At 44.2% G+C, this 27,640-nt stretch overlaps 2 protein-coding genes across 2 annotated transcripts in view; both read right to left on the bottom strand.

The window, feature by feature from the left end:
* Positions 1-37: 37 nt before the first annotated feature.
* Positions 38-7,578, bottom strand: LOC115448302. Its single transcript, XM_037436398.1, has 8 exons — positions 7,263-7,578; positions 6,200-7,135; positions 5,068-6,127; positions 3,849-4,999; positions 3,591-3,705; positions 3,368-3,504; positions 1,935-3,278; positions 38-628 (listed from the first exon to the last, which is right to left on the bottom strand). Exons 1-8 carry the CDS (start codon positions 7,399-7,401, stop codon positions 162-164), a joined length of 5,349 nt encoding a protein of 1,782 aa, XP_037292295.1. The 5' UTR covers positions 7,402-7,578; the 3' UTR covers positions 38-161.
* Positions 7,579-13,779: 6,201 nt separating this feature from the next.
* The window catches only part of LOC115448311 (ral GTPase-activating protein subunit beta-like), a 19,179-nt gene continuing 5,318 nt past the window's right edge, over positions 13,780-27,640 (bottom strand). The window contains 20 exon segments of the mRNA XM_037436455.1: positions 13,780-14,105; positions 14,449-14,535; positions 14,751-14,926; positions 15,403-15,533; positions 15,952-16,102; positions 16,377-16,594; positions 16,780-16,881; positions 17,223-17,352; positions 17,653-17,824; positions 17,991-18,156; positions 18,308-18,414; positions 18,657-18,878; positions 19,678-19,812; positions 20,664-20,765; positions 22,568-22,770; positions 23,097-23,306; positions 23,756-23,921; positions 24,086-24,163; positions 24,412-24,540; positions 24,893-24,985. Of these exon segments, the coding sequence (XP_037292352.1) occupies positions 13,840-14,105; positions 14,449-14,535; positions 14,751-14,926; positions 15,403-15,533; positions 15,952-16,102; positions 16,377-16,594; positions 16,780-16,881; positions 17,223-17,352; positions 17,653-17,824; positions 17,991-18,156; positions 18,308-18,414; positions 18,657-18,878; positions 19,678-19,812; positions 20,664-20,765; positions 22,568-22,770; positions 23,097-23,306; positions 23,756-23,921; positions 24,086-24,163; positions 24,412-24,540; positions 24,893-24,985 (3,044 nt within the window). The 3' untranslated portion in view covers positions 13,780-13,839.

The raw sequence follows: 27,640 nt of genomic DNA, 5'->3' as shown, positions 1-27,640 counted from the left end.
GCCTCGAGCAAAAGCTAGTTTGGAATAAAAGTCCATCTTATAGAAAATCGTTATAATCATCATAATTTAAGTTATAAAAGTAAATCAACCGTTACAATAAATTTTCCCAAGCTAATATAATATTGATGGATTGTATATAAATATTTAAACTGCGCAAATTCTCAAACATGATACACAACTTCAGGAAAAGACAAAGCTGCAAATACAGTAAGAACTAAAATAGAATACACTGTCACCAATATATCCCTTTTCATTTTTAACATAGGATCAAATCCTGGAACATTACATTCTCTTTTCACAACTTTTTTGCAACGTATCAATGTTTGGTTCGCTTTTTTTGCCGTTTCTTTGCAGGGTAAAGCGAGTTTATATGTATTAACAGCAACTTTCTCATTCAACTCCCCTTTATCCTTGCACACAGCAACGGAGTGTAACGGGGAATTATCTTTAGTTTCGTCCACGATAGGTTGCGGACATTTTACGATCTTATTATATTTATGAAAAGAAGAGTTTGAATATAACGTCTGATATTCCACAAAAGAAAAAACCGACTGGCTCGATGGCTGACTTAATACTCCAATAAGCGAATTAGTTACATTAGTGCTGTGATTGACGTTTAACTGCAATATACTTAGTCTGGCCATAAATACTGTTACACTTAATTATAAAAAAATATTACATTTGAATTTCGAATCTGTCATTTTTATACGATTGTTCATTGTGTTTTCTCATTTTGGCGCCAATACATTGTAAAATATTTTGCGATATTAAAATGGTGTGGGGTGATAAAGAGAACCGAATCGCTGTGATAGCATTACACAAAGTAGGTATGGAGCCAAATGCAATTTTTAAAACTCTCCATACACTTGGTATTAGTAAAATGTTTGTGTACCGGGCTATTAATAGGTACAATGAGACCTCCTCTGTTTGTGACAGAAAAGATCTGGCCGTCCACGTAGTGTTCGTACGAAAAAGGTGGTCAAAGCAGTAAGGGAAAGAATTCGAAGAAATCCTGTCCGAAAGCAAAAGATTTTATCTCGGGAAATGAAGATAGCACCTAGAACCATGTCGCGTATTTTAAAAGATGACTTAGGACTTGCAGCCTATAAGAGACGCACTGGCCATTTCTTAACTGATAATTTAAAGAAGAATAGGGTGGTAAAATCGAAACAACTACTGAAGCGGTACGCAAAGGGAGGTCACAGAAAAATTTTGTTTACGGATGAGAAAATTTTTACAATTGAGCAACATTTTAACAAACAAAATGACCGTATTTATGCTCAAAGCTCTAAGGAAGCTTCCCAATTAGTCGACAGAGTGCAACGTGGACATTATCCGACTTCAGTGATGGTTTGGTGGGGTGTTAGCTATGAAGGAGTGACTGAGCCATATTTTTGTGAAAAAGGTATCAAAACATCGGCACAAGTGTATCAAGATACCATTCTTGAGAAGGTAGTTAAGCCCCTTAACATCACCATGTTCAATAACCAAGTATGGTCCTTCCAGCAAGACTCGGCGCCGGGTCATAAAGCTCGGTCCACGCAGTCTTGGTTGGAATCGAACGTTTCGGACTTCATCAGAGCTGAAGACTGGCCGTCGTCTAGTCCCGATCTTAATCCGCTGGATTATGATTTGTGGTCAGTTTTAGAGAGTACAGCTTGCTCTAAACGCCATGATAATTTGAGTCCCTAAAACAATCTATACGATTGGCAGTGAAGAATTTTCCCATGGAAAGAGTGCGTGCTTCTATTGATAACTGGCCTCATCGTTTAAAGGACTGTATTGCAGCCAATGGAGACCACTTCGAATAAGCTTTTATATTTTTAATTGTTTTATATTTATGTATTAAACTGACACACTGTAAAAGTAATAAATGTTATTTGCAGTTAACAATTTTCTTTTTTCTTTATTACAATATTTATGGCAAGACTAGGTAGAAGGAACATCAGTGAAACGATTTATATATTTTTTGACGTCAATATCCACATTAACTTCTTTATCGACGTACAATGGTTGACTAGCATCTGTAGTTACATTCAGTAAGTTTCTACTTTCATTATCATTCTCTTCATCACTAGAAAGATAAATAGTATACAAACTAGGATGGGATTCTAATTTTCTCAACTTATCTAACGAAGTAATAGAAACTAGATCCTTGGGATTATTTGACAAAGCTTCTAAAGTAGCTGCGTTATCTAGAATCGATTCCAGCTCTTTGCATGGCTGATCGTCAGCAGCATTGTTAGTAATGTGAGTTTGACATGACGTAATTTTTTGTATTTCGTTCAGCAGACCAACTAGCATGTCTAACGATGTTGTGTAATCTATGTTTTTTATATCAGTTTTCTGTACAGCTTCGTCGTCACAGTCAGGCGCTTTCAAGCACGTTTCATTCGTATTTTTACACGATTTAGGTTCTGTATCCACTGTAGAATTTATTAAGTCCATTTTTCCCTCTTCCGGTTTAAGTTTCAGAGCAGGTATGCTAGACTCATCGGTATTTCCTTCATTGTCAGCTATTTGAACCATGTTTGGTTTTGGTTCTTCTATAATAGTTTTCAAATCAAGACATTCTAGACTATTATCTAAGGGTTCCGTCGTTCTAACAACATCATCAAGAGATTTGATCTTAGAATTAGGTTCAAAAGGAGATTGACAATGCGGAAATGCGTATCCAACGGTGGAAATTTGCATCGGAAAGTTAGTATAACCCCAATCCAGCTTAGTTTTCGACATTACAGGCAAAACCTTAAAATCCTGCATTTCGTGGCTAGTTTCTAAATTGATTGTCTTTGAAAGCGAAGATTTAATAACTAAAGAGCCAACATCACCACTCTGTAGAACGAACACTTGTTGCATAGAATGCTTTGGAGTCAGCGTCAAGTTTTTAATCCTCAGTCGTTTCGAGAAAGCTCCAATAGGCCACTTACGGCTTAGAGCATTTTCCAACTTTTGTATTTCTGTTGTTGATTTAATCACGTTAAAGTTCTCTTCATTTATTTTATCCGCAGTAACTCTGTAAGGTATATGTTCTACTGCAGTTACAATGTGTTTGTCTTCAAACACGTCTACAGGATAATCAGAATCTACAGAAGCCCTTTCATCACCTTTGTACAAATCTTCAGCAATAGACTGGTCGGTTTCCTTGTAGCATTTTTTGTGATCGTCAGATAGGACGGTGAGGCCTTGCGTTACGTCGAGCATTGTGCTGATCATGTGATGAAGTTTGCTGCCGACTTCTGTGGACTCCTCCGCGGTGTTAGCTGATGTTATTGAACCTGTTATGAAAAAAATAGCATAGAAGAGACTCAAAAATTAAATAATAATTATCTGTGTTAAAGGCTACGCTATAACCTAATATACTTACCCAGCTCGATATCTTTTGGCAGCAGTGGAATGCGCGACTTTAGCCCGAACACCAATGGGCGGTCGCGCAGCGGCGACGTCGGTGGCGCACGTCTGTAGTTACGTTTAACGTACGATTCCACAGCCACCATTTTTTTCCTTTAACACAATACAGAAGCTTCACATCTAGCTATCCGAAATGAAATCATGTCACTTATCAGAATCATAAGTAAAGCGATAATAACAATGTTTCTGGTGTTGGCGGCACGTTGTTTCTTTTAGACGTTGACGCCGGCGACGTGGGTTTATTTGTATCCTCAGGGCTGCTGTTTGCCGACCGTCGCTTCCTCACCGTCTTTTCTAAAATCAATTAAATTTGTTCTTAGGAATTATACCAATATATTGTTTATTTTTTTCATTGTTTCTTTTTTTACTTTAATGCCATTTATATGAATTCTGGAAGTGAAATAAAAAAATACAAAAAATAATTCACCTTTACACACCTATAGGCTGCACTGGAGGTTGCTTAATACACACCGAGGAAGTTGCCTCGGTGCCAGTCCCCTTCAGCTTATTTTTAGTATTTGTAGAGCCCACATTCCTCTCAGATAAAAGGGGTGCCAATGCCAACTTTTGCGGTTTCTCTGGTGGAGCCTTGACGGCTCTAATAGGATGCTCATCGATGCGAGCTTGGACATACGATTTCTTTGGTTGCGCAAGAGAATTCAATCTCGAATAAAATTTAGAAGGTCCCTTGACAGCCTCACCTCTCGCTTCCTTCACCTCGTCTATAATATCGTTTATTTTCCGTTTAGTAAGTTTATTATGGTTGTCATCAGAGATTATGGGTTGCCGAGCATTTCTATTTAACCCTAAACTGGTTTTAAGTTTGCGAGGTGATGTTACTTTTGGCCTCTCCAAAACTTCTGTTTCTTTGAAATGTAATTCGAGACGAGAACGTCTTTTGGAAGAACCCTGGCAGGAAATGCTTTTTACATCATTTGATGTAATTTCATGCTTCTTAATCGGTTTAAGATCACCGGTTTTTTGTCTGCACTTTTGAACGTTATCAAATTCATGTAGCAATTGAGATATTGCCTTTAAAGGATTGTCTTGCGTTTTAACCGTAGGACTTGTAATCGATCTCTTTGGCTTCTTACTTTTCTCTCCATCCGGCTTTATAATTTGTACTTTGTTACTAATTATAACTTTAGGGACCACTGGAATTTCGGGCCCCTTATTCAAAGTCTTCAGTTTTGGTATTTCAATATTAGTTTTCTCAAAACTAAAACAACTGGGATTCGATGACGTAAGGCGATGTTTTAGACTGGTTCCGCTGTCGCTACCTTGAATTGTCGAACTCACTCGACGGCCTATAGTGTCAACTCGGTCAGTAGGTGCTGAAGTTAATTTAGGTTTTGGTACGTCCTCTTCATCCCCATCCCCGTTCTCAAGTTTTTTCATCAAGTCATATATTTTATCAATACTCTTTCTACACTCCACTGAAGATGATGGTTTTTTTTGGTCATTAATGTCTCGTGTAGATTCATGTTTAGGTGTATTTGCTGGAGCTAAATTGATTATACTTTTAGTGGTAACTATGGCTATAGGTTCAACATTGTCCTTGGCATCAACAACACTCGTTTCGTTTGGCCTAGAAAAGATAATATTACTAGTTTTAAAATTATTTAAGGCATTACAAAATGAAAGTTCATAACTTACGATAATGTTTGTTCTTCGGAGATGGCTTGATTTACATTTCCATTAAGGTCTGTTACAGACGGACCGATCAGTTGCGAGAGCAACGTAAGGTTGGCTCTGAAATCGCTAGATTCGACTGAAGTTGATGCCGAGCACGCCTTTATTTCACTAATCTCGTTTTTCTTCATATCCATGTACAACATTTCCGTCTCTGTATCGTCTAAATAATAGCTCCTGTTGATATATTTTTTGGTATCTGGTGTTAATATTTGAGCATCATGCTCTCCTTCGTGGTCTAAGGGCACTTCGGGAATGGCATCATTCTTACCTCCTTTGCGATTTTTGTTTTTAGATTGATCAACAACAGTTTGACCGTAAATTGAATTGTAGAACGATTTATTTGTAATTGACAACTTCGTTACCGAACTAGATGCTTGCGGCAATATTCCCCCTCTAGCGTACTTGTGCTTGCTTATTTTGCAATTCTCACCCAACGCCAATTTCTTTCTCTCTCGTTTTTCTCTTATTTCCAATAGCCGACGTCTTTTTTTTTCTTCCAATAGATGCGATTGGTTTTCGTAAGGAGATTTGATCCTAATACGTGTTGGTGACTTCTTTTTATTTAATGTATTTTGGGAAACATCATCCACGCTTTCTTCAGGTAATGAAGACGGCAAATTAAATCTTCGCATTGTTAGTTGCAGATCCTCAGTTAACATAGGATTGAAAGAGGTCCCTGGTTGCGGATCTAGTTCATCATCTGGAATATCTTTAAAGGCGTCATTTGATTCGCTCGATTCCAGAAAACTATGATTTTTTGAACATACATTATCGTTTTCGCTGCACGGATATTCGTTGGTGTCATGTGTTCCTTGTCGACTCTCCTCATCATTAAAATAGTTGTCTTTGCACCCATAAGGTTCCCCTTGAGTTGTTTTCGGCACTAATTGAAGACAATTATCATCATTGGGTTTTATTTCAACAATTTGTAGTTTACTTCTTGAATTGCCGTCCTTGGCATCGAAAAATGAGTCTTCTACATCTTTGTAAGGCAATGATAAAGAATCTTCTGCGCATATTTCTGAAATAGAATAATATTAGTGCCATTTTAAATACCTTTCTACATATGAATATAACAATGTACTGTTACTACCTTGGTTCGTTTTTAAAACCATGATCGAGCTAATATTGCTGACCACGTGACCCGACTGTGACTTCTCTAGTTGCAACACCACATCGACACGTGGCCCTTCGTTTTCCTCCTCTATAGGATCGTTTTCTCTTTTACAACTAATGATTAAGTTATCGGCACAACGTCTGCTAAACAACTTGTATGTACCACAAATTAATTTGGGAACTTCCACAATAATTTTCTTTTCCAGAATTTTCGAAAGGGACCTTACGTCCACTTCAGAATGTACAATATCGTCCCAAGCGGACATGTGATTGCTTCTTTTTCGTTCAATGTGCAAAGGAATACTAGTAGACGTTGCTAAAATTTTTGTATTGTTTGTCTTATCAACGGGATCCCCAACTTCTCTCCATTTCTCTTTAGCTTTGTCCGTCAAATAATCTCCGTTACTGATGCGTTTCAGTTGCTCTATCGTATGTTTTACATATCGAATAATGTTGTCCATGTAAAAATTATAGTTATCTTCAAGCCGTTTGCAGCAAATGTAGTCTAACAGCGTGGCGGGAAGCACAGCGCCATCACAATTTTCAAAGCCTAAATTGTAATTTAACTGGTCCTTAATCAAAGGATCTTGGAAGATGTTGAAATACTGGTGGTAATCCTTTATATTCGACGATTGGATTTCAATTCCTCCAAGTTTCTGGCACAAGGAGTTACCGCAAGAAGAACCGTTGTTAAGGATATCCAACCTCTCTTTATTACAGTCGTAAACGTTGACGTCATCAGTGTTGTAAATCTCGCTGATATCTGAATCATCCGAATCAGGCCCATCTTCGTACACGACAGTCTCAATGTGTTGATTATTCCTCTTAGGCGTGATAGTTGATTCCGACACGAGATTTACACCTACATCTAGATTTTTGTAGAGAAGGACTAAGTCACTAGGAGTTAAGGCACCTAAAAAATAAATATATTTATACATTATTTGAGAGCCGATTTTTGACCCAAATCGAAGCTAGTTTTTGAAGATGTAGTGATCAATCCTCTTGGTATACTACAGCAAGGTCGAAAATACTTTTCTTACCAGTAACATTCAGGTTGTGGTTTTTAGACATTATATCAAATAGGTCACTGGCAGTTTGGTAATCCTGATTGTGGTCATCTACACGATCCGTATTGGGGTCACCCCTATCATTCACTTCCGACACCCGATTTATCAACATGTTTCCACATAGATTTAACTTTTAAACTTGTACGTATACTAAAAATATGTAAAGTTCCAAAACGCAATGTAATTGTTTCGTATAAAAACTCACAAAATCTCTAATATTGTAAATTTTTAAATAGACATTTTCAAAAAAGCGAATCATTTGACACAATATTTGAAATTAGAACTTCGATAGGCCAGTAGGTACCATGAATTTGCGCAGGTTACGTAAAAAAAGTCTTAATTTATTGTAATTTTCATTTTTTGTCTAAAACATGTGTAGCCTGCATTCAGCTTGTAGGGTTATCCAGGCTTCATGAATGAATCCAATATAATTAAATCTTGAAATATGCGGTATCAATACGACGATGTTTTATAAATAAGTTTGGTCATTCCAAAAAAAAAAAATGTTTTTATAACCTATACCATCTTAATAAGCTCAGAAATAAGTCCTTATGTTCGGGACCACAGTAGATTTACACTGGGCGTCGCTCAAAAATCATTTGTTTTATTATTGTATAGCATTTAGACCCTAGTCTCGATTTTAGACTAACTAAAATATCCAGGAGAGAGAAAATGTTGAAATAAAACTTAAAATCAACCAAAACAACTACATTGTGATTAATATTTATTATTCCAACAATATTAAGTACATCAAATTAAATAAGCACGGAATGTAGACAAATTGATTATATTCGAATAAACATCAGTCTTAAATTAACATTAATACATTTACAACTAAATACAATTCAACTAAAATAAATAAGCTCTTTATAATATTAAGAATGATCGATAAATTACAAGCTGGCGATTGAATATAATCGATTATTGATAAGTACATAATACTTTTGGAAAATACTATTTTTATAATATATACATAGTCTAGATGTGCCAAAGACAGGCGAATCCTGTAACTTTTCACAAAAAAGCTCAATTCTGGTTAAACTAGTACCATAGCCATTTTAAATATTTTCAAATTTAGAAATACTTCAAAAATAAGAATATTATAAGTTTTATACAGGGTGGTAATATTTTTTTTTCCGGAAATTTATATATTACAATCTATAAAGCAAAATACGACAGACGGACGATTACGTGATCTTATAAGCGTTTCTTTTGAGGTGCACAACCCTAAAAATAGAAACATGAAGTAAACATCATAGAAAAAGTCTGACTATCCTGATTGTTGTATTTTTATTATTTTGCTTAGTAAATGTTACAGAATTATTCCATATCAATGACTGACTTTGTATATATCAGGAAAAAAGGGAATTAAATTCCGCTGTGTATGTTACGTCAAGGGTGTGGCGAATTATCTCGGTAAAATGCAAAGCGATATTAGTCCTTATATTTTATACTTTAGGATCCATAAATCTCGCTTGTTTTATATTTATGTAAAAAGAAATTCTTTGGGTAAGGAGTGTATCGTTTCTTCTGATTTTTTAGCAGTTTTGTTAAACTGACTGGTCTTTGAGACCGAGAATTAATTATAATACACGCGTTAATACAAAGTGTCGGGTTATGTAATATCTGAATATAAATAGATCTACGTCGGCGCACGGAACAGCGACTCCAGCAGCTCGGGCTCGGAGAGATCCTTCTTGTACTGTTGCGCCAACTCCTGGATCAAATGTCGTCGCCTCACGTGCGGCGGTTGGTATCTGAGGAAATTTGTAGTTAATTAAGATTTAAGAAGTTAGTAAATTAAGAAAAATAGTAGTTTTTGTAGTGATTTAGTTGTCTGAAGCAACATTATTATTATGTTTTTGACAAGTAAAGTTTAGTGTATCGTGACTATAAGATTATCAGTAGCAGTGTGTAGAGTGCGCAGACAGTGCGGCAGCAGGCGCGGCGCCAGCGCGCCCGTGTGATTAGTATACTGTATAGTGACTAGTGGGTGTAGAGTGCACGCACAGGTCGGTGTTGAGGCGGGCGCGGCGCGCGGTGTCGAGCGCGGCGCGGCGCAGACAGTGCGGCAGCAGGCGCGGCGCCAGCAGCGCGCCGTCGGCGAGCGCGCCCGTGTGATTAGTATACTGTATAGTGACTAGTGGGTGTAGAGTGCACGCACAGGTCGGTGTTGAGGCGGGCGCGGCGCGCGGTGTCGAGCGCGGCGCGGCGCAGACAGTGCGGCAGCAGGCGCGGCGCCAGCAGCGCGCCGTCGGCGAGCGCGCCCGTGTGATTAGTATACTGTATAGTGACTAGTGGGTGTAGAGTGCACGCACAGGTCGGTGTTGAGGCGGGCGCGGCGCGCGGTGTCGAGCGCGGCGCGGCGCAGACAGTGCGGCAGCAGGCGCGGCGCCAGCAGCGCGCCGTCGGCGAGCGCGCCCGTGTGATTAGTATACTGTATAGTGACTAGTGGGTGTAGAGTGCACGCACAGGTCGGTGTTGAGGCGGGCGCGGCGCGCGGTGTCGAGCGCGGCGCGGCGCAGACAGTGCGGCAGCAGGCGCGGCGCCAGCAGCGCGCCGTCGGCGAAGCGCGCCCGTGTGATTAGTATACTGTATAGTGACTAGTGGGTGTAGAGTGCACGCACAGGTCGGTGTTGAGGCGGGCGCGGCGCGCGGTGTCGAGCGCGGCGCGGCGCAGACAGTGCGGCAGCAGGCGCGGCGCCCGCAGCGCGCCGTCGGGGCGAGCGCCCGTGTGATTAGTATACTGTATAGTGACTAGTGGGTGTAGAGTGCACGCACAGGTCGGTGTTGAGGCGGGCGCGGCGCGCGGTGTCGAGCGCGGCGCGGCGCAGACAGTGCGGCAGCAGGCGCGGCGCCAGCAGCGCGCGCCGTCGGCGACAACGCGCCCGTGTGATTAGTATACTGTATAGTGACTAGTGGGTGTAGAGTGCACGCACAGGTCGGTGTTGAGGCGGGCGCGGCGCGCGGTGTCGAGCGCGGCGCGGCGCAGACAGTGCGGCAGCAGGCGCGGCGCCAGCAACGCCGTCGGCGAGCGCGCCCGTGTGATTAGTATACTGTATAGTGACTAGTGGGTGTAGAGTGCACGCACAGGTCGGTGTTGAGGCGGGCGCGGCGCGCGGTGTCGAAACGCGGCGCGGCGCAGACAGTGCGGCAGCAGGCGCGGCGCCAGCAGCGCGCCGTCGGCGAGCGCGCCCGTGTGATTAGTATACTGTATAGTGACTAGTGGGTGTAGAGTGCACGCACAGGTCGGTGTTGAGGCGGGCGCGGCGCGCGGTGTCGAGCCCGGCGAGGCGCAGACAGTGCGGCAGCAGGCGCGGCGCCAGCAGCGCGCCGTCGGCGAGCGCGCCCGTGTGATTAGTATACTGTATAGTGACTAGTGGGTGTAGAGTGCACGCACAGGTCGGTGTTGAGGCGGGCGCGGCGCGCGGTGTCGAGGCGCGGCGCGGCGCAGACAGTGCGGCAGCAGGCGCGGCGCCAGCAGCGCGCCGTCGGCGAGCGCGCCCGTGTGATTAGTATACTGTATAGTGACTAGTGGGTGTAGAGTGCACGCACAGGTCGGTGTTGAGGCGGGCGCGGCGCGCGGTGTCGAGCGCGGCGCGGCGCAGATAGTGCGGCAGCAGGCGCGGCGCCAGCAGCGCGCCGTCGGCGAGCGCGCCCGTGTGATTAGTATACTGTATAGTGACTAGTGGGTGTAGAGTGCACGCACAGGTCGGTGTTGAGGCGGGCGCGGCGCGCGGTGTCGAGACAGTGCGGCAGCACGCGCGGCGCCAGCAGCGCCGTCGGCGAGCGCGCCCGTGTGATTAGTATACTGTATAGTGACTAGTGGGTGTAGAGTGCACGCACAGGTCGGTGTTGAGGCAGGCGCGGCGCGCGGTGTCGAGCGCGGCGCGGCGCAGCCAGTGCGGCAGCAGGCGCAGCGCGCCGTCGGCGAGCGCGCCCGTGTGATTAGTATACTGTATAGTGACTAGTGGGTGTAGAGTGCACGCACAGGTCGGTGTTGAGGCGGGCGCGGCGCGCGGTGTCGAGCGCGGCGCGGCGCAGCGGCAGCAGGCGCGGCGCCAGCAGCGCCGTCGGCGAGCGCGCCCGTGTGATTAGTATACTGTATAGTGACTAGTGGGTGTAGAGTGCACGCACAGGTCGGTGTTGAGGCTGGCGCGGCGCGCGGTGTCGACGTCGGCGCGGCGCAGACAGTGCGGCAGCAGGCGCGGCGCCAGCAGCGCGCCGTCGGCGAGCGCGCCCGTGTGATTAGTATACTGTATAGTGACTAGTGGGTGTAGAGTGCACGCACAGGTCGGTGTTGAGGCGGGCGCGGCGCGCGGTGTCGAGCGCGGCGCGGCGCAGACAGTGCGGCAGCAGGCGCGGCGCCAGCAGCGCGCCGTGTGATTAGTATACTGTATAGTGACTAGTGGGTGTAGAGTGCACGCACAGGTCGGTGTTGAGGCGGGCGCGGCGCGCGGTGTCAGAGCGGCGCGGCGCAGACAGAGCGGCAGCAGGCGCGGCGCCAGCAACACGCCGTCGGCGAAAACGCGCCCGTGTGATTAGTATACTGTATAGTGACTAGTGGGTGTAGAGTGCACGCACAGGTCGGTGTTGAGGCGGGCGCGGCGCGCGGTGTCGAGCGCGGCGCGGCGCAGACAGTGCGGCAGCAGGCGCGGCGCCAGCAGCGCGCCGTCGGCGAAGCGCGCCCGTGTGATTAGTATACTGTATAGTGACTAGTGGGTGTAGAGTGCACGCACAGGTCGGTGTTGAGGCAGGCGCGGCGCGCGGTGTCGAGCGCGGCGCGGCGCAGACAGTGCGGCAGCAGGCGCGGCGCCAGCAGCGCGCCGTCGGCGAGCGCGCCCGTGTGATTAAGTATACTGTATAGTGACTAGTGGGTGTAGAGTGCACGCACAGGTCGGTGTTGAGGCGGGCGCGGCGCGCGGTGTCGAGCGCGGCGCGGCGCAGACAGTGCGGCAGCAGGCGCGGCGCCAGCAGCGCGCCGTCGGCGAGCGCGCCCGTGTGATTAGTATACTGTATAGTGACTAGTGGGTGTAGAGTGCACGCACAGGTCGGTGTTGAGGCGGGCGCGGCGCGCGGTGTCGAGCGCGGCGCGGCGCGGAGACACAGTGCGGCAGCAGGCGCGGCGCCAGCAACGCCGTCGGCGAGCGCGCCCGTGTGATTAGTATACTGTATAGTGACTAGTGGGTGTAGAGTGCACGCACAGGTCGGTGTTGAGCGGGCGCGGCGCGCGGTGTGTCAGCGCGGCGCGGCGCAGACAGTGCGGCAGCAGGCGCGGCGCCAGCAGCGCGCCGTCGGCAACCGCGCCCGTGTGATTAGTATACTGTATAGTGACTAGTGGGTGTAGAGTGCACGCACAGGTCGGTGTTGAGGCGGGCGCGGCGCGCGGTGTCGAGAGCGCGGCGCGGCGCGAACAGTGCGGCAGCAGGCGCCGCGCCAGCAGCGCGCCCTCGTCGCTCGCGCCCGTGTGATTAGTATACTGTATAGTGACTAGTGGGTGTAGAGTGCACGCACAGGTCGGTGTTGAGGCGGGCGCGGCGCGCGGTGTCGAGCGCGGCGCGGCGCAGACAGTGCGGCAGCAGGCGCGGCGCCAGCAGCGCGCCGTCGGCGAAGCGCGCCCGTGTGATTAGTATACTGTATAGTGACTAGTGGGTGTAGAGTGCACGCACAGGTCGGTGTTGAGGCGGGCGCGGCGCGCGGTGTCGAGCGCGGCGCGGCGCAGACAGTGCGGCAGCAGGCGCGGCGCCAGCAGCGCGCCGTCGGCGAGCGCGCCCGTGTGATTAGTATACTGTATAGTGACTAGTGGGTGTAGAGTGCACGCACAGGTCGGTGTTGAGGCGGGCGCGGCGCGCGGTGTCGAGCGCGGCGCGGCGCAGACAGTGCGGCAGCAGGCGCGGCGCCAGCAGCGCGCGCCGTCGGCGAGCGCGCCCGTGTGATTAGTATACTGTATAGTGACTAGTGGGTGTAGAGTGCACGCACAGGTCGGTGTTGAGGCGGGCGCGGCGCGCGGTGTCGAGCGGCGCGGCGCAGACAGTGCGGCAGCAGGCGCGGCGCCAGCAGCGCGCCGTCGGCGAGCGCGCCCGTGTGATTAGTATACTGTATAGTGACTGGCTGGGGCAGAGGGGTAGAAGAGCCAGGTGTTGAGGCGGGCGCGGCGCGCGGTGTCGAGCGGCGCGGCGCAGACAGTGCGGCAGCAGGCGCGGCGCCAGCAGCGCGCCGTCGGCGAAACGCGCCCGTGTGATTGGTAGACTGTTTAGTGACTAGTGGGGTGTAGAGTGCACGCACAGGTCGGTGTTGAGGCGGGCGCGGCGCGCGGTGTCGAGCGCGGCGCGGCGCAGACAGTGCGGCAGCAGGCGCGGCGCCAGCAGCGCGCCGTCGGCGAGCGCGCCCGTGTGATTAGTATACTGTATAGTGACTAGTGGGTGTAGAGTGCACGCACAGGTCGGTGTTGAGGCGGGCGCGGCGCGCGGTGTCGACACCTCGGCGGCGCAGACAGTGCGGCAGCAGGCGCGGCGCCAGCAGCGCGCCGTCGGCGAGCGCGCCCGTGTGATTAGTATACTGTATAGTGACTAGTGGGTGTAGAGTGCACGCACAGGTCGGTGTTGAGGCGGGCGCGGCGCGCGGTGTCGAGCGCGGCGCGGCGCAGACAGTGCGGCAGCAGGCGCGGCGCCAGCAGCGCGCCGTCGGCGAGCGCGCCGGCCGCGCCGGGCGCCGCGCGCACGCGCACCAGCCCCGAGCGCCGCGCCGCCGCGCACAGCGTCGTCACCTCGCCGCGCCGCCACGGCAGCCCCGTCTCGCAGTACCGCAGCAGGTCGTCTGCGCACACACAACACTGTACTCACTGCATCACCTCACTGTTAGTCATGATCATTGTAGATATAACAAATGTAAGCGACTGCAATACTATTATATTTTTTAAAATAAATTTAACGCTATTGACAGTAAGTGACTGATGAAAAAAAATTCACTGCATCATAGCAGCATTTATACAAATTGTTTATTGCGCAAAAATGCGCCTCGCATGGACATTGAACAAATTATTTTACATTCTTCATATTAAAATTGGGAGTGGTGTAGTTTTTGGATATTGAACGTAATATAATGTCTACTTTTTATAGTGTTATAAGTTTTTTTTTAATTATTAACGAAGAGTACTTACCTATAGGTAAATTAAGATGATCTTCAAAATCTTCTAGCCAAATAATAAGAATTTTCGTGGTGAAATCTCTGTTGCGCCTGCCGCTACCTGCAATTATATTTTATCAATAAGGAACCGTAATATCAAAATACAATAAATACTAAAATTTGCACTACGATTTGTATGTTATATCATCCAAATATAGTTGGTCCAAACATCAACGAAGTTTCGGCCTGTGAGGCACAACTATTTCGGTGGAAATCTCTTCCTTTAATAGTAGGACATATCAGTTCGCTTACAACGACACAATAAATGACAATTACCGGGCAGCGCGGCGGGGTGTCGGTCGAGCTCGAGCGAGAGCGCGCGCACCTTGTCGCTGAGCGCGGCGCGCGCGCGCTCGCCCGGCTCCGACTCGCTGGCGCTGCGCTCGTACGACGCCGCGCCCGAGCTGCCGCCCGACACGTCCCAGCACGAACCCGCCGCCTTCTCTGCGCCCCTGGTACACAACATCATTCAGAACGGGTAAATAGGATTAAGATTCATACACATTGGCATGGGCATTTATCATATTGCTCTGACTCAATTGGAATATTAATTAAACTATAAAATAAAATCCGAAAAATAGTTTAAATTTAATAGCTAACATTCGCGTAAACATAAGAAATCAATTGGAATAATTGATATGTTACAAATATTCGTTCAAATACATTATAACCCCTCCATGTAACAAATGTCTATATACCACGTGCTGACATCATAAAGCTTACGTACTTACTAAAATTGTATGATTCGTTAATATTAGAGCTATATAACTGTTTGCTGGTTATTAGAAAATATCGACACTTCTCTCCCTTCATCAATGAATAGATATAGCTATATTTGATTGTCTAATCATCTCAATTCAACATGACCAAATAGACGTCAGCTACCAGGCAATCAGCATCCAATAAAAAACTATAATATATATCTCACCTAGCGGAAACGCAGGAGCCGTCGACGGCGGTGTCGTGCCGCGGGCGGTCCTCGGCGAGCGTGTCGGCCAGCTCGTACCCGGACGGCACCACGAACGCCACCTCATTCGTTGCATCAGACCAGTACAGCACCTGCGTATTGTCATACAACAAAATCAGAAAATTTTAATCAAATATTTCGGTTTAAAAATCCTCAATGAATACTTTTTTATGAATTAAAATGAAATGATTTATTTGAATCCGTAAAATGATATATATTGTTTAAATTGTATCAATATTAATTCTACCACCAGTTCGGAAAGTAATTCTCACCAAAGAAGAATGAGCAAGTAACTCTGGTCTTGCTCTTTTTAAATTCAGTTTAAGGTATAAACTACAGTACATGATACAGAGAAAAAAATACGCAGTGAAAAAAAAAATGCAGTTAATTTTTATACCCTAGCAAATGCAATTATTGTCAAAATTTAAGTTCCAAAACACTCAGAAAGATCATTTGCACCCATTAATTATAGTATTGTGTATAAAATCCGTTTATATTTTCATTCCTTACCTGTTCCCTGCCGTCGTAGATGGCGGGCGCGTTGGGGTCGGGGGGCGGCGCGGCGGCGTGCGCGTTGTTCGGTGCGTGGTGCGCGTCGTAGCTCGTGTCCACGTGTCCCGTCCAGCCCGCGTGACCGCGCACGCGCACCGGCTTGCCCAGACTGCACCATAACATGTTTAGGTAGATTAGTCGGTAAACAAATTTAATTGTAAATGTAAAGAAAAATATATGTACGTAAATTAAATATAAAATAAAAATTTTGTCCACTTTGATTCATGTCCAACGTCTATAAAAAGGCCAGGGTATAAATAAATATACGAAAACGAATGAGTTTTTTTCCCCTTTGATTCCTGTCCAATGTTTATATAACACAAGTGGTATAAATAAATATATAAATAGGTGTGTCAGATTGTATGTGTGATGTGGGTACCGACCCGCGCAGCATGTGCACGAAGGCGGGCTGCAGCGCGTGCGGGCGGCGCGCGTTGGCGACGACGTCGGCGGCGGCGAGGCGGCCGGCGCGCACGTAGAACACGTGCACCGTGAGGCAGGCGCGCGGCGCGCACGCGTCCACGCGCCGCAGCGCCGCGCCGAACCCCGCCAGCGACGAGTCCAGCGCCACCAGCCGGGACCCGCTGCTCGACGCGCCGCCCTACACCACCACACTCGGACTTTACATACATCGAACTAACAGGCAGCTAAACATCATAAACACAAATGCTCAAAAATTGTTCTGAATTAGATATGATACAGGTGATAGATATTTTATCCAAATAATTTTATCCAATAAATTAAAAAATAATACGAAATATATAAATTTAAGAAAACATCCTGTACCTTTTTATCACCGCCAATGTTCAAATATCCGAAATGTGACAAAAATAATCTAGCCGTCTGAAACTCCGTGACGGGCTCGGGCGGCACGTACTCTTCTGGAACCTAGAAACAAAAATATTAATAATAAAAATGTACTTTTTATATTATTCTTGATTGCACGCTTAAAAATATAAATATATATTTCTAATTAAAACCTTTATAATTAATTTGTTTTACAGCCGAAAATATGTCATATTTGAACGTTAACCCGTGAGGTAGCTGAATGTTTGCCGGCAAACATTGACAGCTACGCGTGTGACGGAAAAATAACCTTATTATGTAGTATATATGTAGTATATAAGGTTATAATCCCGTGACACACGCAAATGTCATGTAGCTGTCTTGGCTCGCCGGCGATTCACGAGAGACCAAGAGTTAAAGGTGTAAGAGATGCACAAACTCACCACGTTGTCCTCGCTCTCCCTGACGCGTTTCTCAATGGCAGCCTGTTGCTCGAGCAGTTTGAACAGAGTGGTGGCTTCAGGGTCGTTCAGCTGACGAAGTACCGCTTCAAGGGTTGGGAATGCGGAGTCACTGTAACACACGTTTTATAAACAGGTTATTAATATTTGTGAAATATGTTGTAAATTGCCAGCCATGCTTCATATGAAAATATTATTGTGTATGTATAGACGGATTATAAAAAACTAGCGTATACAATACATTCAGATGTTGTACGAGTGTAGTCTGTGCATAGACATAGGTCGGTCGTCATGACAACGCTAATCTATGTACCTGCTCCTCGAATATTTTTGAACATGCTGTATAAAAATATATTAGTGTGAAGGTATAAGGTTTACTTAATAGATGTATAGCATAGTATTGTGTACTAACAGGGCGGTGGGCGGTGGGTGCGGCAGTGCGCGGCACAGCGGCGCAGGCGCCGGGCGCGGATCGCGCATGTCGACGGGCCGTGCGCATGCGCCTGCGCCGCGACCCGCACTGCGCGCCGCGCCGCGCGAACTCAGCGACCACGCGTACCGGCCCCATGCGCAGCGGATTATCACTGCGCAACACATCAATCTCCATTTTAATAATGTTTCACTTATGTTATAATTCGACCTTCCATACACCAAAATATCGATCACTATACGATAAAAGTCAACTATTCAATAAAATTATATATTTAAAACTATCAATCAACCAATATAATGCTAATAGGAGTGCAGTACCGATGAGCGTGGGCTGCGGCTCCTGGCTGTTGGCGAGCGGCTCCTCGAGCAGCGACAGCAGCACGCCGCCGTCCGCCACGAAGTGCCGCAGCGGGCCGTGGCCCAGCGCCGCCAGCCAGCGCTCGTCCAGGCGGCACCACGACGACCCGCGCGCGCCCTCGCCCACCTGCACCGCGCACATCGTGTCACATGTCATATATTCTACTGTCAAACTCTCTTACTCATTCACTACGGGCAAAACTTCATTTAGTTCACACAATAAAATAATTCAAATCATTTACTCATTCATTTCATTAGGTTTTATTTTTAATATGTACCTGTTCTAATATCTGCATAAGAAGAGATTCTGCGGCGTCTCGCACGCGCATCGAGACTGGCTTTAGTTCTTTCTCATCTTTCATTTTGGGCGGTTCACCTGGTTTACCTAAAAGATCATCATTTTTTTATCGTTTACAAAATACAATAATTCGCGATGTAGTGTAGGTTTTTATAAAACATATCATAGAAATAACATATAAACATGTTTACAAAAATAATTCACTAATTGAGGAAATTATAAGTGACTTGATCTACATTAAATAATCTAGTTCCATACAAAATATATCAATCAATAAATCTGTCCAAAAAGATTTTAGACATTGTCTGGTCGACAACGATGCTATGGACCTTGACTCTTGGTGCCGGAGATGCCGAGCTCGACGACCTCCATGAGCGTGGCGAGGCAGGCGGCGTCGGCCAGCAGCGCGGGGCACAGCCAGGCCGACAGGCACGTGTAGGCCGCCACCACGCACGAGTGCAGGTCGCGCGAGTGCGCCTGCGGCGGCCGCCCGCACTGCACGCTGATGTAGTCGCAGATCCACCGCACCGCGCGCTTGCGCTCGATCGCCTCTGCAACGCGCGTACCACAAACTTGTACCGACACTTGTAGAAACGCTTACAACGTGCGTGAAAAGGAAAGTCGGGGAAAGTGCTTCGATCAGTCCCTTTCCCCCACGACACCCCGCTCAAAGGTGGAGGGACGCGTCATTTTTTATGAAATGAGCTGTACACTGTAACTTTGGTATAGTTGAAATACTGTAAAAATACGATATGTCGCTGATATAACAAAAGAAAATTTCGATCCTACAAAATAATGTGCGCAAAAAAAATAATTGACTCAACTTACCTATTATATACTCTGCAAGACATGAAAATGACAAGACACATAATAATACCAGCCCGGTAATCTGTATTGCATACTACCTACTGTGGGGCACGGACCTCCTCAACTAAAAAGGTTCAGGCCTTAGTACACCACGCTGGCCTAGTGCGGACTGACAGACTACACATACCCTCGAAATTTATATGGAAACTTCTCAAGTATGTAGGTATCCTACCGATGTTTTCCTTCACCGTTAAAGCGAAAGATAATTGACAACCAATACACATGTAACTAAAGAAGTCACACGTCGCGCATCTCTTAGATTTTAAGCTTGCGGATATTCATCTCGGTAGAACGTTACATTCCCATCTAGCCTATTGTTCATTTAAAAACATAACAATGAATCAACTAAATTACGAATTAACATCTCGTCAAAACCGTACCCTATCGTTCAGCATGTCTTTTGAACGCACTCCCTAAACATCCCAATGCATAAAAAAAAATTATCAATATATTAAATCGTGCAGGCATGATAGACCAACTCACCTGGCTTCGACGAGTGTAGCTTGGCGAGTCCAGACAACAGTTCCAAGGCAGCGAGGGACACCTGCAAGTCTCCCTTCCACGAGGATATGAGCCGGTGGCACACCAGGTAAGTGGCGCGCACCACTAGCGCGGCACCTAGCGATCGGCGAATCATTGAAATGACAGTTTGTACTGACAAACATTAATGCCATATAGTCATGCATAGATAGATAACTAGTTTTTTCTATGTATGCATAGTACATATTTGATCACAATAGATAATAGAAAAATAGAAAGATAGCATTTATATCCTACGCAAAGTAGAAAAGAGAATAAAACCTAGAAGAAATATAGTTAACTACAACATCGATTTACTTTTGTCGAAAGTATTTTTTTTTTCTTGAGTTTTATAAAAATCCCACAAAGATTATGGAACTTGATGATACATATTAAACTGATATTATTTATTTAGATCCCCATAACTTTACGGTCATGTGCTTTGTTACAACCATTTCAAAAACCAGTTGTAAAATATCTTAAAACAATAAGGTGGTCCCTGGAATAACAGAACCATTTGTTACAATATCAACACACAATGGAATGGAAATGTTAAATAAAAAATGCAAGCAAACATCGAACACACAGAACATGAAAATGCACTTTGATAGCTATAGACAATATGTTAACACAGAAATATGAAAACTATCAAAACGATAGATCGAAAAAAGTATCGATATTTTTATATAACAGAGTTAGAAACATCGATAAATAAATGTAATTTGTCTTCCGTAGATAATTTGCAGATGGTATATGTATATAGCTAACAAAGTTAATTTTAAGGAGCGATATTTTTTTATAAAAGCACTTTTTTTTTTACTTCTACCAACCACGATACATGATATCACAGCAATAAAAAATGTTTTTTCAATTTAGTACGATAAAGAAAACAAATTAAAACTATCGCTCCTTAATGAATGCCAACCAAAAAAAAACATGTATAAAATTACCGAAAAGAGGCGATGTCGGGTCTAGCTCCCTAACGTCAGCGGCGAAGTCTTCGAGCGAGTGACTGTCCGCGCTGCCGGACGCGCTGCTGCTGTCCGACCGCGCTACAACATGGCCCGTTATGTACGACATACGACAATGGGTTAAAAGTGACCCATTAATGTGTTGACAGAAGTCTTATCTCTATCACGTATGTCACATCTACATCGACAATGTGCGACCCATTTCGTGTATCGAGAGTAGTCTCATCTCTATTGACTTACATAGGCTCTTCTCCTACAATTAGTGAAACAGTTCAGCTATGTCTAAGGCTAGATCAAGAGGAAACATCTAGCATGTAACTGAATAACTTCTGTTCTTGTTTCCTAAACATTACTGCAACTTTTTTTTCGAAACCGTCACACCATGGCCATATTTTTTTTCTTTATTTTTTTTTTATAAAACATATAAAACAGAATATAATCAAACATATTTGTAAGATTTTCAATTGTTCTGATCTACACTGACTTCCGTAGGAAAATGGTATTTCATTTTATTTTATTATTCTTCTGTATTTTAGGAGCAATGTGGCTGCACTTTGTTTCCTTTGATACATCCTTAAGATTATTTTATCACACTATTTTTTCCTAGCGTTGACCAAGTACTTAATTTTCCCCCTTCCATTGTCACTAAGTGTTAACCACGAGTGGTACCAATAGCTGCATTTAAACGAATAATAAACAATCTAGCTCCAAATCTTAGCCTACAATTCTACACAGATTTTTGTCCAGTGCCTGCTAATATTTTATAGCAAAGTTACTCTGAAAGAGCTAGAATGCTATTCGCTAGCTATACGCTGTCACTTTCAGGTACATCAAGTGTAGTAGCACTAGTCCTATCTTATTATTGGTGTTTCGTATGTATTCATGACAATTAACCCATGACATTAGTCTGTTGTGAATGGGAGTTATTCAAATCACTTCGGCCCGGTGTTAAAAATATTATACTACATATACTTATAAATTTATGATGCCTATACAATACAGGTCAATTTCTTATGTTTACGCGAATAGCCATTGATATAAAACTATTTTTCAGATTTTTATTGCGGGAATTTTATTTTTTGTCGACGTTTCGAAGACTGTAGCTTTTACGGTCACAGGGGGGATTGCATGATGGATGCAGTCTTCTAAACGTCGCGAGAAAATTACAATATGAAAAACCGCAATAAAATTCTAAAAATAATTTTATTTCAATATACCTTATTGTATTGACTAGTTTAAAGGATTCCAATAACTTATTAGTGATATCTTGTGTCAAAATCTGGCAGATAACAGAATGATTGACCTTAATGCAATGTCATGTTGCTTAGCAAAATAAAATGTAGCGTGTGGATGTAGTGAAGTGTTTTCAGTGATCGTGTGACGCGCGGTGCGTACTGCGTGTACACTCGACAGTATGCCAAGCCTAGGTGATCGTGTTTACTTCAAACAACTGACAGTAACGGAACATTGATACTTACACGAGTCGATAGTATACACCTAGCTTGTTTAATCACTAATTACTCTACGGTCGAACGTGACAGAAGATTCGACTGTAGTTATGTATTGATTGGAATTAAGTAATCTGTAGTTATGTTGTTTAAAATGGTAAGGAATCAAAACAATTTAATCGATACAATAATGACCTTATTCGGGTGTAACAATCGACTCGTGGAAGTATCTTAAGACAAGACTTGTGTATTGTAAAAATATCTTATATTCCGTTACTAGATGAAAATAATCCAAAAATATATAACGGTATCAAAGAACTAAAACCTGTTCACTATCATCTTTTTTAACATAATTTTCATATAGTAACGCAACATTTGAAAATGTCGAACTTTATCAGGTTCGACGTAGCATTGTTTGTGCGTAGTGCGAGGTACCTTTATAGTCAGAGTGCGCGTGCGCGTGTGGCTGCGCATGCGCGGCGCTGGCGGCGGGGGCGGCGGGCGCGTCGTGGCGCACGCACAGGTACAGCGCGGACAGCAGCGGCGCGGCGAGCGCCTCGGCCCACTCCACCTGCACGGCCGACACGCACATCACCGAGATCTTGCCGCGCGTCAGCTCGCCCAGCGTCATGCCCGCGCTGCCACACAACACACACACAGTTAGTTACGCAAAACATTCAACGGCTCTCCATTTTCGAGGACTTTCACGCTGGTGAAGCCAATAATTAAATTTTAAGTAAATTTTCCATTTAAATTGAATATTTAAAAATATATTTCCCTACACTACAAATTATTCAAATAGAGCACGAATCTTAGTAACATTTGATTAGCCTATTAGAAGGTACGTAATAATGTCACATGCCTAAAACGTGCTGTTTCTTTTTTTTATATTATTAAGTTACTTTCGCTATGTGCGTATTGCATGCGAAGAAATATTTTTTTTAGCGAAAAAACCACTACTTACTACTCATTACATCCGGGGAACTCTGGCACCGGCAATCCTTTATAATGATAGGGGAACGCGACCAAAGACAACAGCGCACTGATGGCCGCCTTGCGCAACTCTCTCTTGTCTATGGAGCCGCACTCTAGCTTCGGCTCACGTTCCGGCAGGATTTGCTCTAGAGCGTTTACGAAGTCTGGCACTAAGACTAGCACTCCGTCCAAATCCAGCCTGGAATGATAATTATTTGTATTGTTACTGTTTATACAAATAAATTTTCATTTTTAGTGTTGTTCTAAGGGAAAGGTGAAGTGACTCCATTACACTCGGTAAGTAGAATGGCATCCAAATAAAGTATCGATTGACAGGAAATGACTTTTCGTTACCAGTTAAGACAATTTTGTCTTCGTACACAAAATCAGATACTCACAGGCTGACTCCGACACGCGATTTACTAACAGAAGTCAGTGGCAGATTTTACACCGTGTTTACGGGTGCTATTCGGCTGGATATAACTCTCCTACCACTAGTATTTTGAGTCACCTTTTACTTTCGGCCTAGACTGCGTCAAACGTGAACCGTATTGACATGAAATTAATTCTATTTTTTTTACAATCGCAAATGTAGATTTAATGTAGTTTGCTATCGTTAAGTTATGTAGTGTGTTGTGGCGTGGCGACCTGAAGAGGTCCGGCGCGTTGAGCACGACGGCGGCGGCGGTGGCGGGGTCGCGCAGGCCGCGGTGCAGCGCCGCGTAGCACCGCGCCAGGTACGGCGCCAGCACCTCCTCGCGGCACGGCTTGGCGCACAGCACGCGGCACACCGCGCCCAGCGCCTCCGCGCGACCTGCGCCGCACACACACACTATACTGCACTTCATATACGAAACCATACAGACAGGCTTATTTTTAGAAGCACTGTCTCCCGATCAATCTTACTCGATTAACCTTATTACTCGTTACTCAGATTTTTAAAAGAAAAACAAACAAGGTTTTATGAAATGCGTTTACCTGGTTGGTAGGCCAACATGCTCAGTTTATACGCAGCATCCGACATCAACGGCGGCGGCGGCGTCCCATCCGTGCGTTCTGAAACATAAAATATTTAATTAATTTAAAAAATCTTACAAATAATTTTGGTCCTTCGAGCCATATACCATCCATGTATTGTAAAACACAGCGAGAAAAAATTATCGGCACTATTAACAAATTTTGGCTCTTCGACCCATAACCATGAGCCATATTTAGATCATAAACAACTCAACAAACACCCAAAATTTAAACATTACAACTAAGATTTGATCTTTCGAGCCATATCACTTTAAAAACAAACTCACGCTGATTGTTGTTGTAAGTGGGCGTGGTTCCAATGAGGGCCGCTTCGAACAACCATTCTCCGAACAAATGAAAGATTGAATTCACCTTCGGACGTAATGGAGTAAGTGGTGGCTTTTCTGAGTCCCCCACTGTAACAAACACAAGAGAGACAAATTAATAATGTGGGATGAAAGTAGTGTTGCAATAATTAATGGAATCCAATACTTTTCGGGAACAAGCCAGGAAAATATATTATCTGGAATGCAAACCGATTCCCCTTACGTTGATCGTCTTTAAATGCGAAGTAAAATTAGTTGTTTGTCTCATCCACTTAGCAAGCACACAAAAATTTTAATTAATCAAAAATAATTAAATCCAAATTGAATTAATCAGTCATTCTCATAAATTTGCTAGTTATTTTACACAAATACTTGCTAAACACTTGCCAAATTAGACCAACTAGACTGTCTGTTTTCTCGAGGCGATTGATCCCATATTTACCTTGCGAGGTGATAGAGTTTGGCGGAGTGGTGGGCGCTACACTAGCCGGCCGACTGCTGCTCGTCAAACCGATGAGCGAGGTCCGCGGGGTGCCTGGACCATTCGATTAGATTACAATCGATAATCGATATGAACAAACTGGTTGTACTGTTCACAAACTAAGCCAATATAAAGTTACTATTATATCCATATAAAGGCAAGACAAATACTGTTGACAGAATAAGCCATTAACAGGGTAAAATGTCTTAGGAAAACATAAGAGTTGATAAAATTACTAACGTTAGAACATAAGTAAACAATCAACTAAAATACGAACTAAAATAAATAGCATACTTTGATTGTATAAAGTTGTATAAACATTAATTAATAAAAATAATATCTATTGGATACTAAATAAGAAAAAAAAAGATACTGATTGCTTAAAAAAAACATAATCGTGACTTTTTTACCGTTTCGTCGTTACATGAATATACATACTAAAATATTTAAATCGTAAATACAAACCCAATTCTAAAAAACATCGATAGGTCGAATCAATAATCTTCCAAGCTCTATTTAAATAAGTAACTATTTTTAAAAGCATTAAAACTATAGACCCACAACTTAGCTTTCTAGTTGTTAATTATTTTTATAAACCAATTAATATTTCCGGTGATAAAAAAACAAAGTTGTGCCGGAATATACATACCTTTAAAGAAACGGTTTTACATACGTCACCGATCAAGCCATACGTGGAAGAAAAAAAACGCAAAAAAGAAAATTAAAAACCAAAAAACTTTTAGCGACAGTAAAGTAAAACCAGGCAAGTACTTTCCACTTTAAAAAAAATACGAGGTGACTACTTGAAATGGGAATTTAATCAAGGTTTTGTAAGTTGGTTTAAATCGATATATAGACTTTTAGAAGTTATTCAAATATTCCCATTTCAAAGTATCGACACGTATATCGATATCTTACTTCTCTCTGGAACTTTATCCCTTGGCTTGGAGGCGGACACGCTGAAGGACTTGGCGAGGCGGCGGTGCGCGGGAGGCGTAAGGTCGCCGTCGTCGGCGCCGCCCGCGGGCCCCGCGCCCCCCTCGGCCCCGGCGCCCCCCGCGCCGCCGCCGGCCCCGCGCCCGAGCCCCACCACCGCTCCGAGCCGCGCCCTGCCACCCGCGTGCAATGCACTACTATAACACCACGCACCGAAACGACATACGACACACCTCACATCGTCTAAGCTAAAATCACTGTCTATACATGCATAATCTGTCATCAAAGGTCTCTAGATCATGCAAATGTGTTGTGATCTGGGCCCGTAGCCAAGATGTCTCTCTGCAGTCATTGACGAATAGAATACGTCAGAGGTGGCGAACCTTTATTGGTTAACGCGCCATCCAAAGCTGGACTAATCTATCCGAGTGCCCCTTTTTAGCAACCTTTTTTTTATGTCCCAACAAAGATTTTATTTAGGATATTATAGGCGTGTCCGAATTACTTTGTCACGTCACTGGCACGCCTGGTAATGGTTCGCAATCCCCGGAATATGTCATTCCCATAGTCTTTTCGTTTTCTATTAATGTTAACAATTTTAGAAAGATATATTGGTTACGACCCCTGTATCGTTTCTTAGCAACAGTATTTTCTCAGTGAGAATCATCCACTTCAAGGACTTGATGTCGGCTGATATACATTCGTGTATTAGACTAAACTGATACTTCTTGTTATACGATTTACGTGTTTTTAGCTTAGATGAAGTTATGCACGTACCATATATCCATAGTCTATATTTTTGACCGTCCTGAAAGTACCTCAATACATCTTTTCATCTCTAAATACTCGGAACTAACTTCACACCGGCCAAAAAGATAGACTATAACCATAATTATATAATAGAAAAATATCACGCTGGAAGCGAATTCTAGCGTCATCAAGAAGTCTACAGATTTAAGGGAGTAAATAATAATTTTGTACAATTTGTTTTGGCTATAACTAAGCAAAGAGTAAGGTAAGCAAAAACCACACAAGATGGTGCGCAAGTAAAAAAATACGGTGTTAAAAATATAACTAAATGTTATACATCTATTAAACTTTTCCACTAAATATTAACTACTAAAACTACTATATGAAAAGAAAACAAAACTACTATAAAAAAAACACTCCACACCTTTCTAACTCTATTTAGTGATATAATAATTACATAATCTATTTTTTTTTACATTAATAAATGTAATCTGTGTTTATTGCATATAACGCTCAACGTGCGACACCTTAGTAATGTGAATACGGCTTTATAAGTTTATTTATCGACGTATAAAGCTTCGTTCACATTGAGTATCGCATATTGAGCACTACGTGTGTCGTTTTTTCATTCCCATTAGTCGACAGTTTGTATCCGTTTACCTGTGTAGGTGCCGAGGAAGGCGTCGACGTGCGCCGCGATGCCCTTCATGGCCTTGTGGAAGATGGCGGGCAGCGCCTGCAGGCACGGGTGCTGGCTCGGGTCGCGGTTACCCTCCTCTTGCGTTATAGAGTACTGTCATACAATTATTTTAGGAATAAGAACCAATGGTTATCAACCGAGGATCAGCATATAAAGTCCTCTACTAAATGTGCGTGTTTCGTGTAATTCTTGTGCTGAATGGGGCCCGTTTCGCACGCAAACCATGACGTTCGAGGTGATGCATTAGTTTGTTTGCGTTTTTATTCCTTGTTATATTTTCATCAATTTGTTTGTGTGTTGTTTTTTTTATATCATTTTTTTTT

The sequence above is a fragment of the Manduca sexta genome, chromosome 8 (assembly GCF_014839805.1).
Source record: "Manduca sexta isolate Smith_Timp_Sample1 chromosome 8, JHU_Msex_v1.0, whole genome shotgun sequence".
Lineage (NCBI taxonomy): Eukaryota > Metazoa > Arthropoda > Insecta > Lepidoptera > Sphingidae > Manduca > Manduca sexta.
This window is presented reverse-complemented; position numbering and strand designations above follow the sequence as displayed.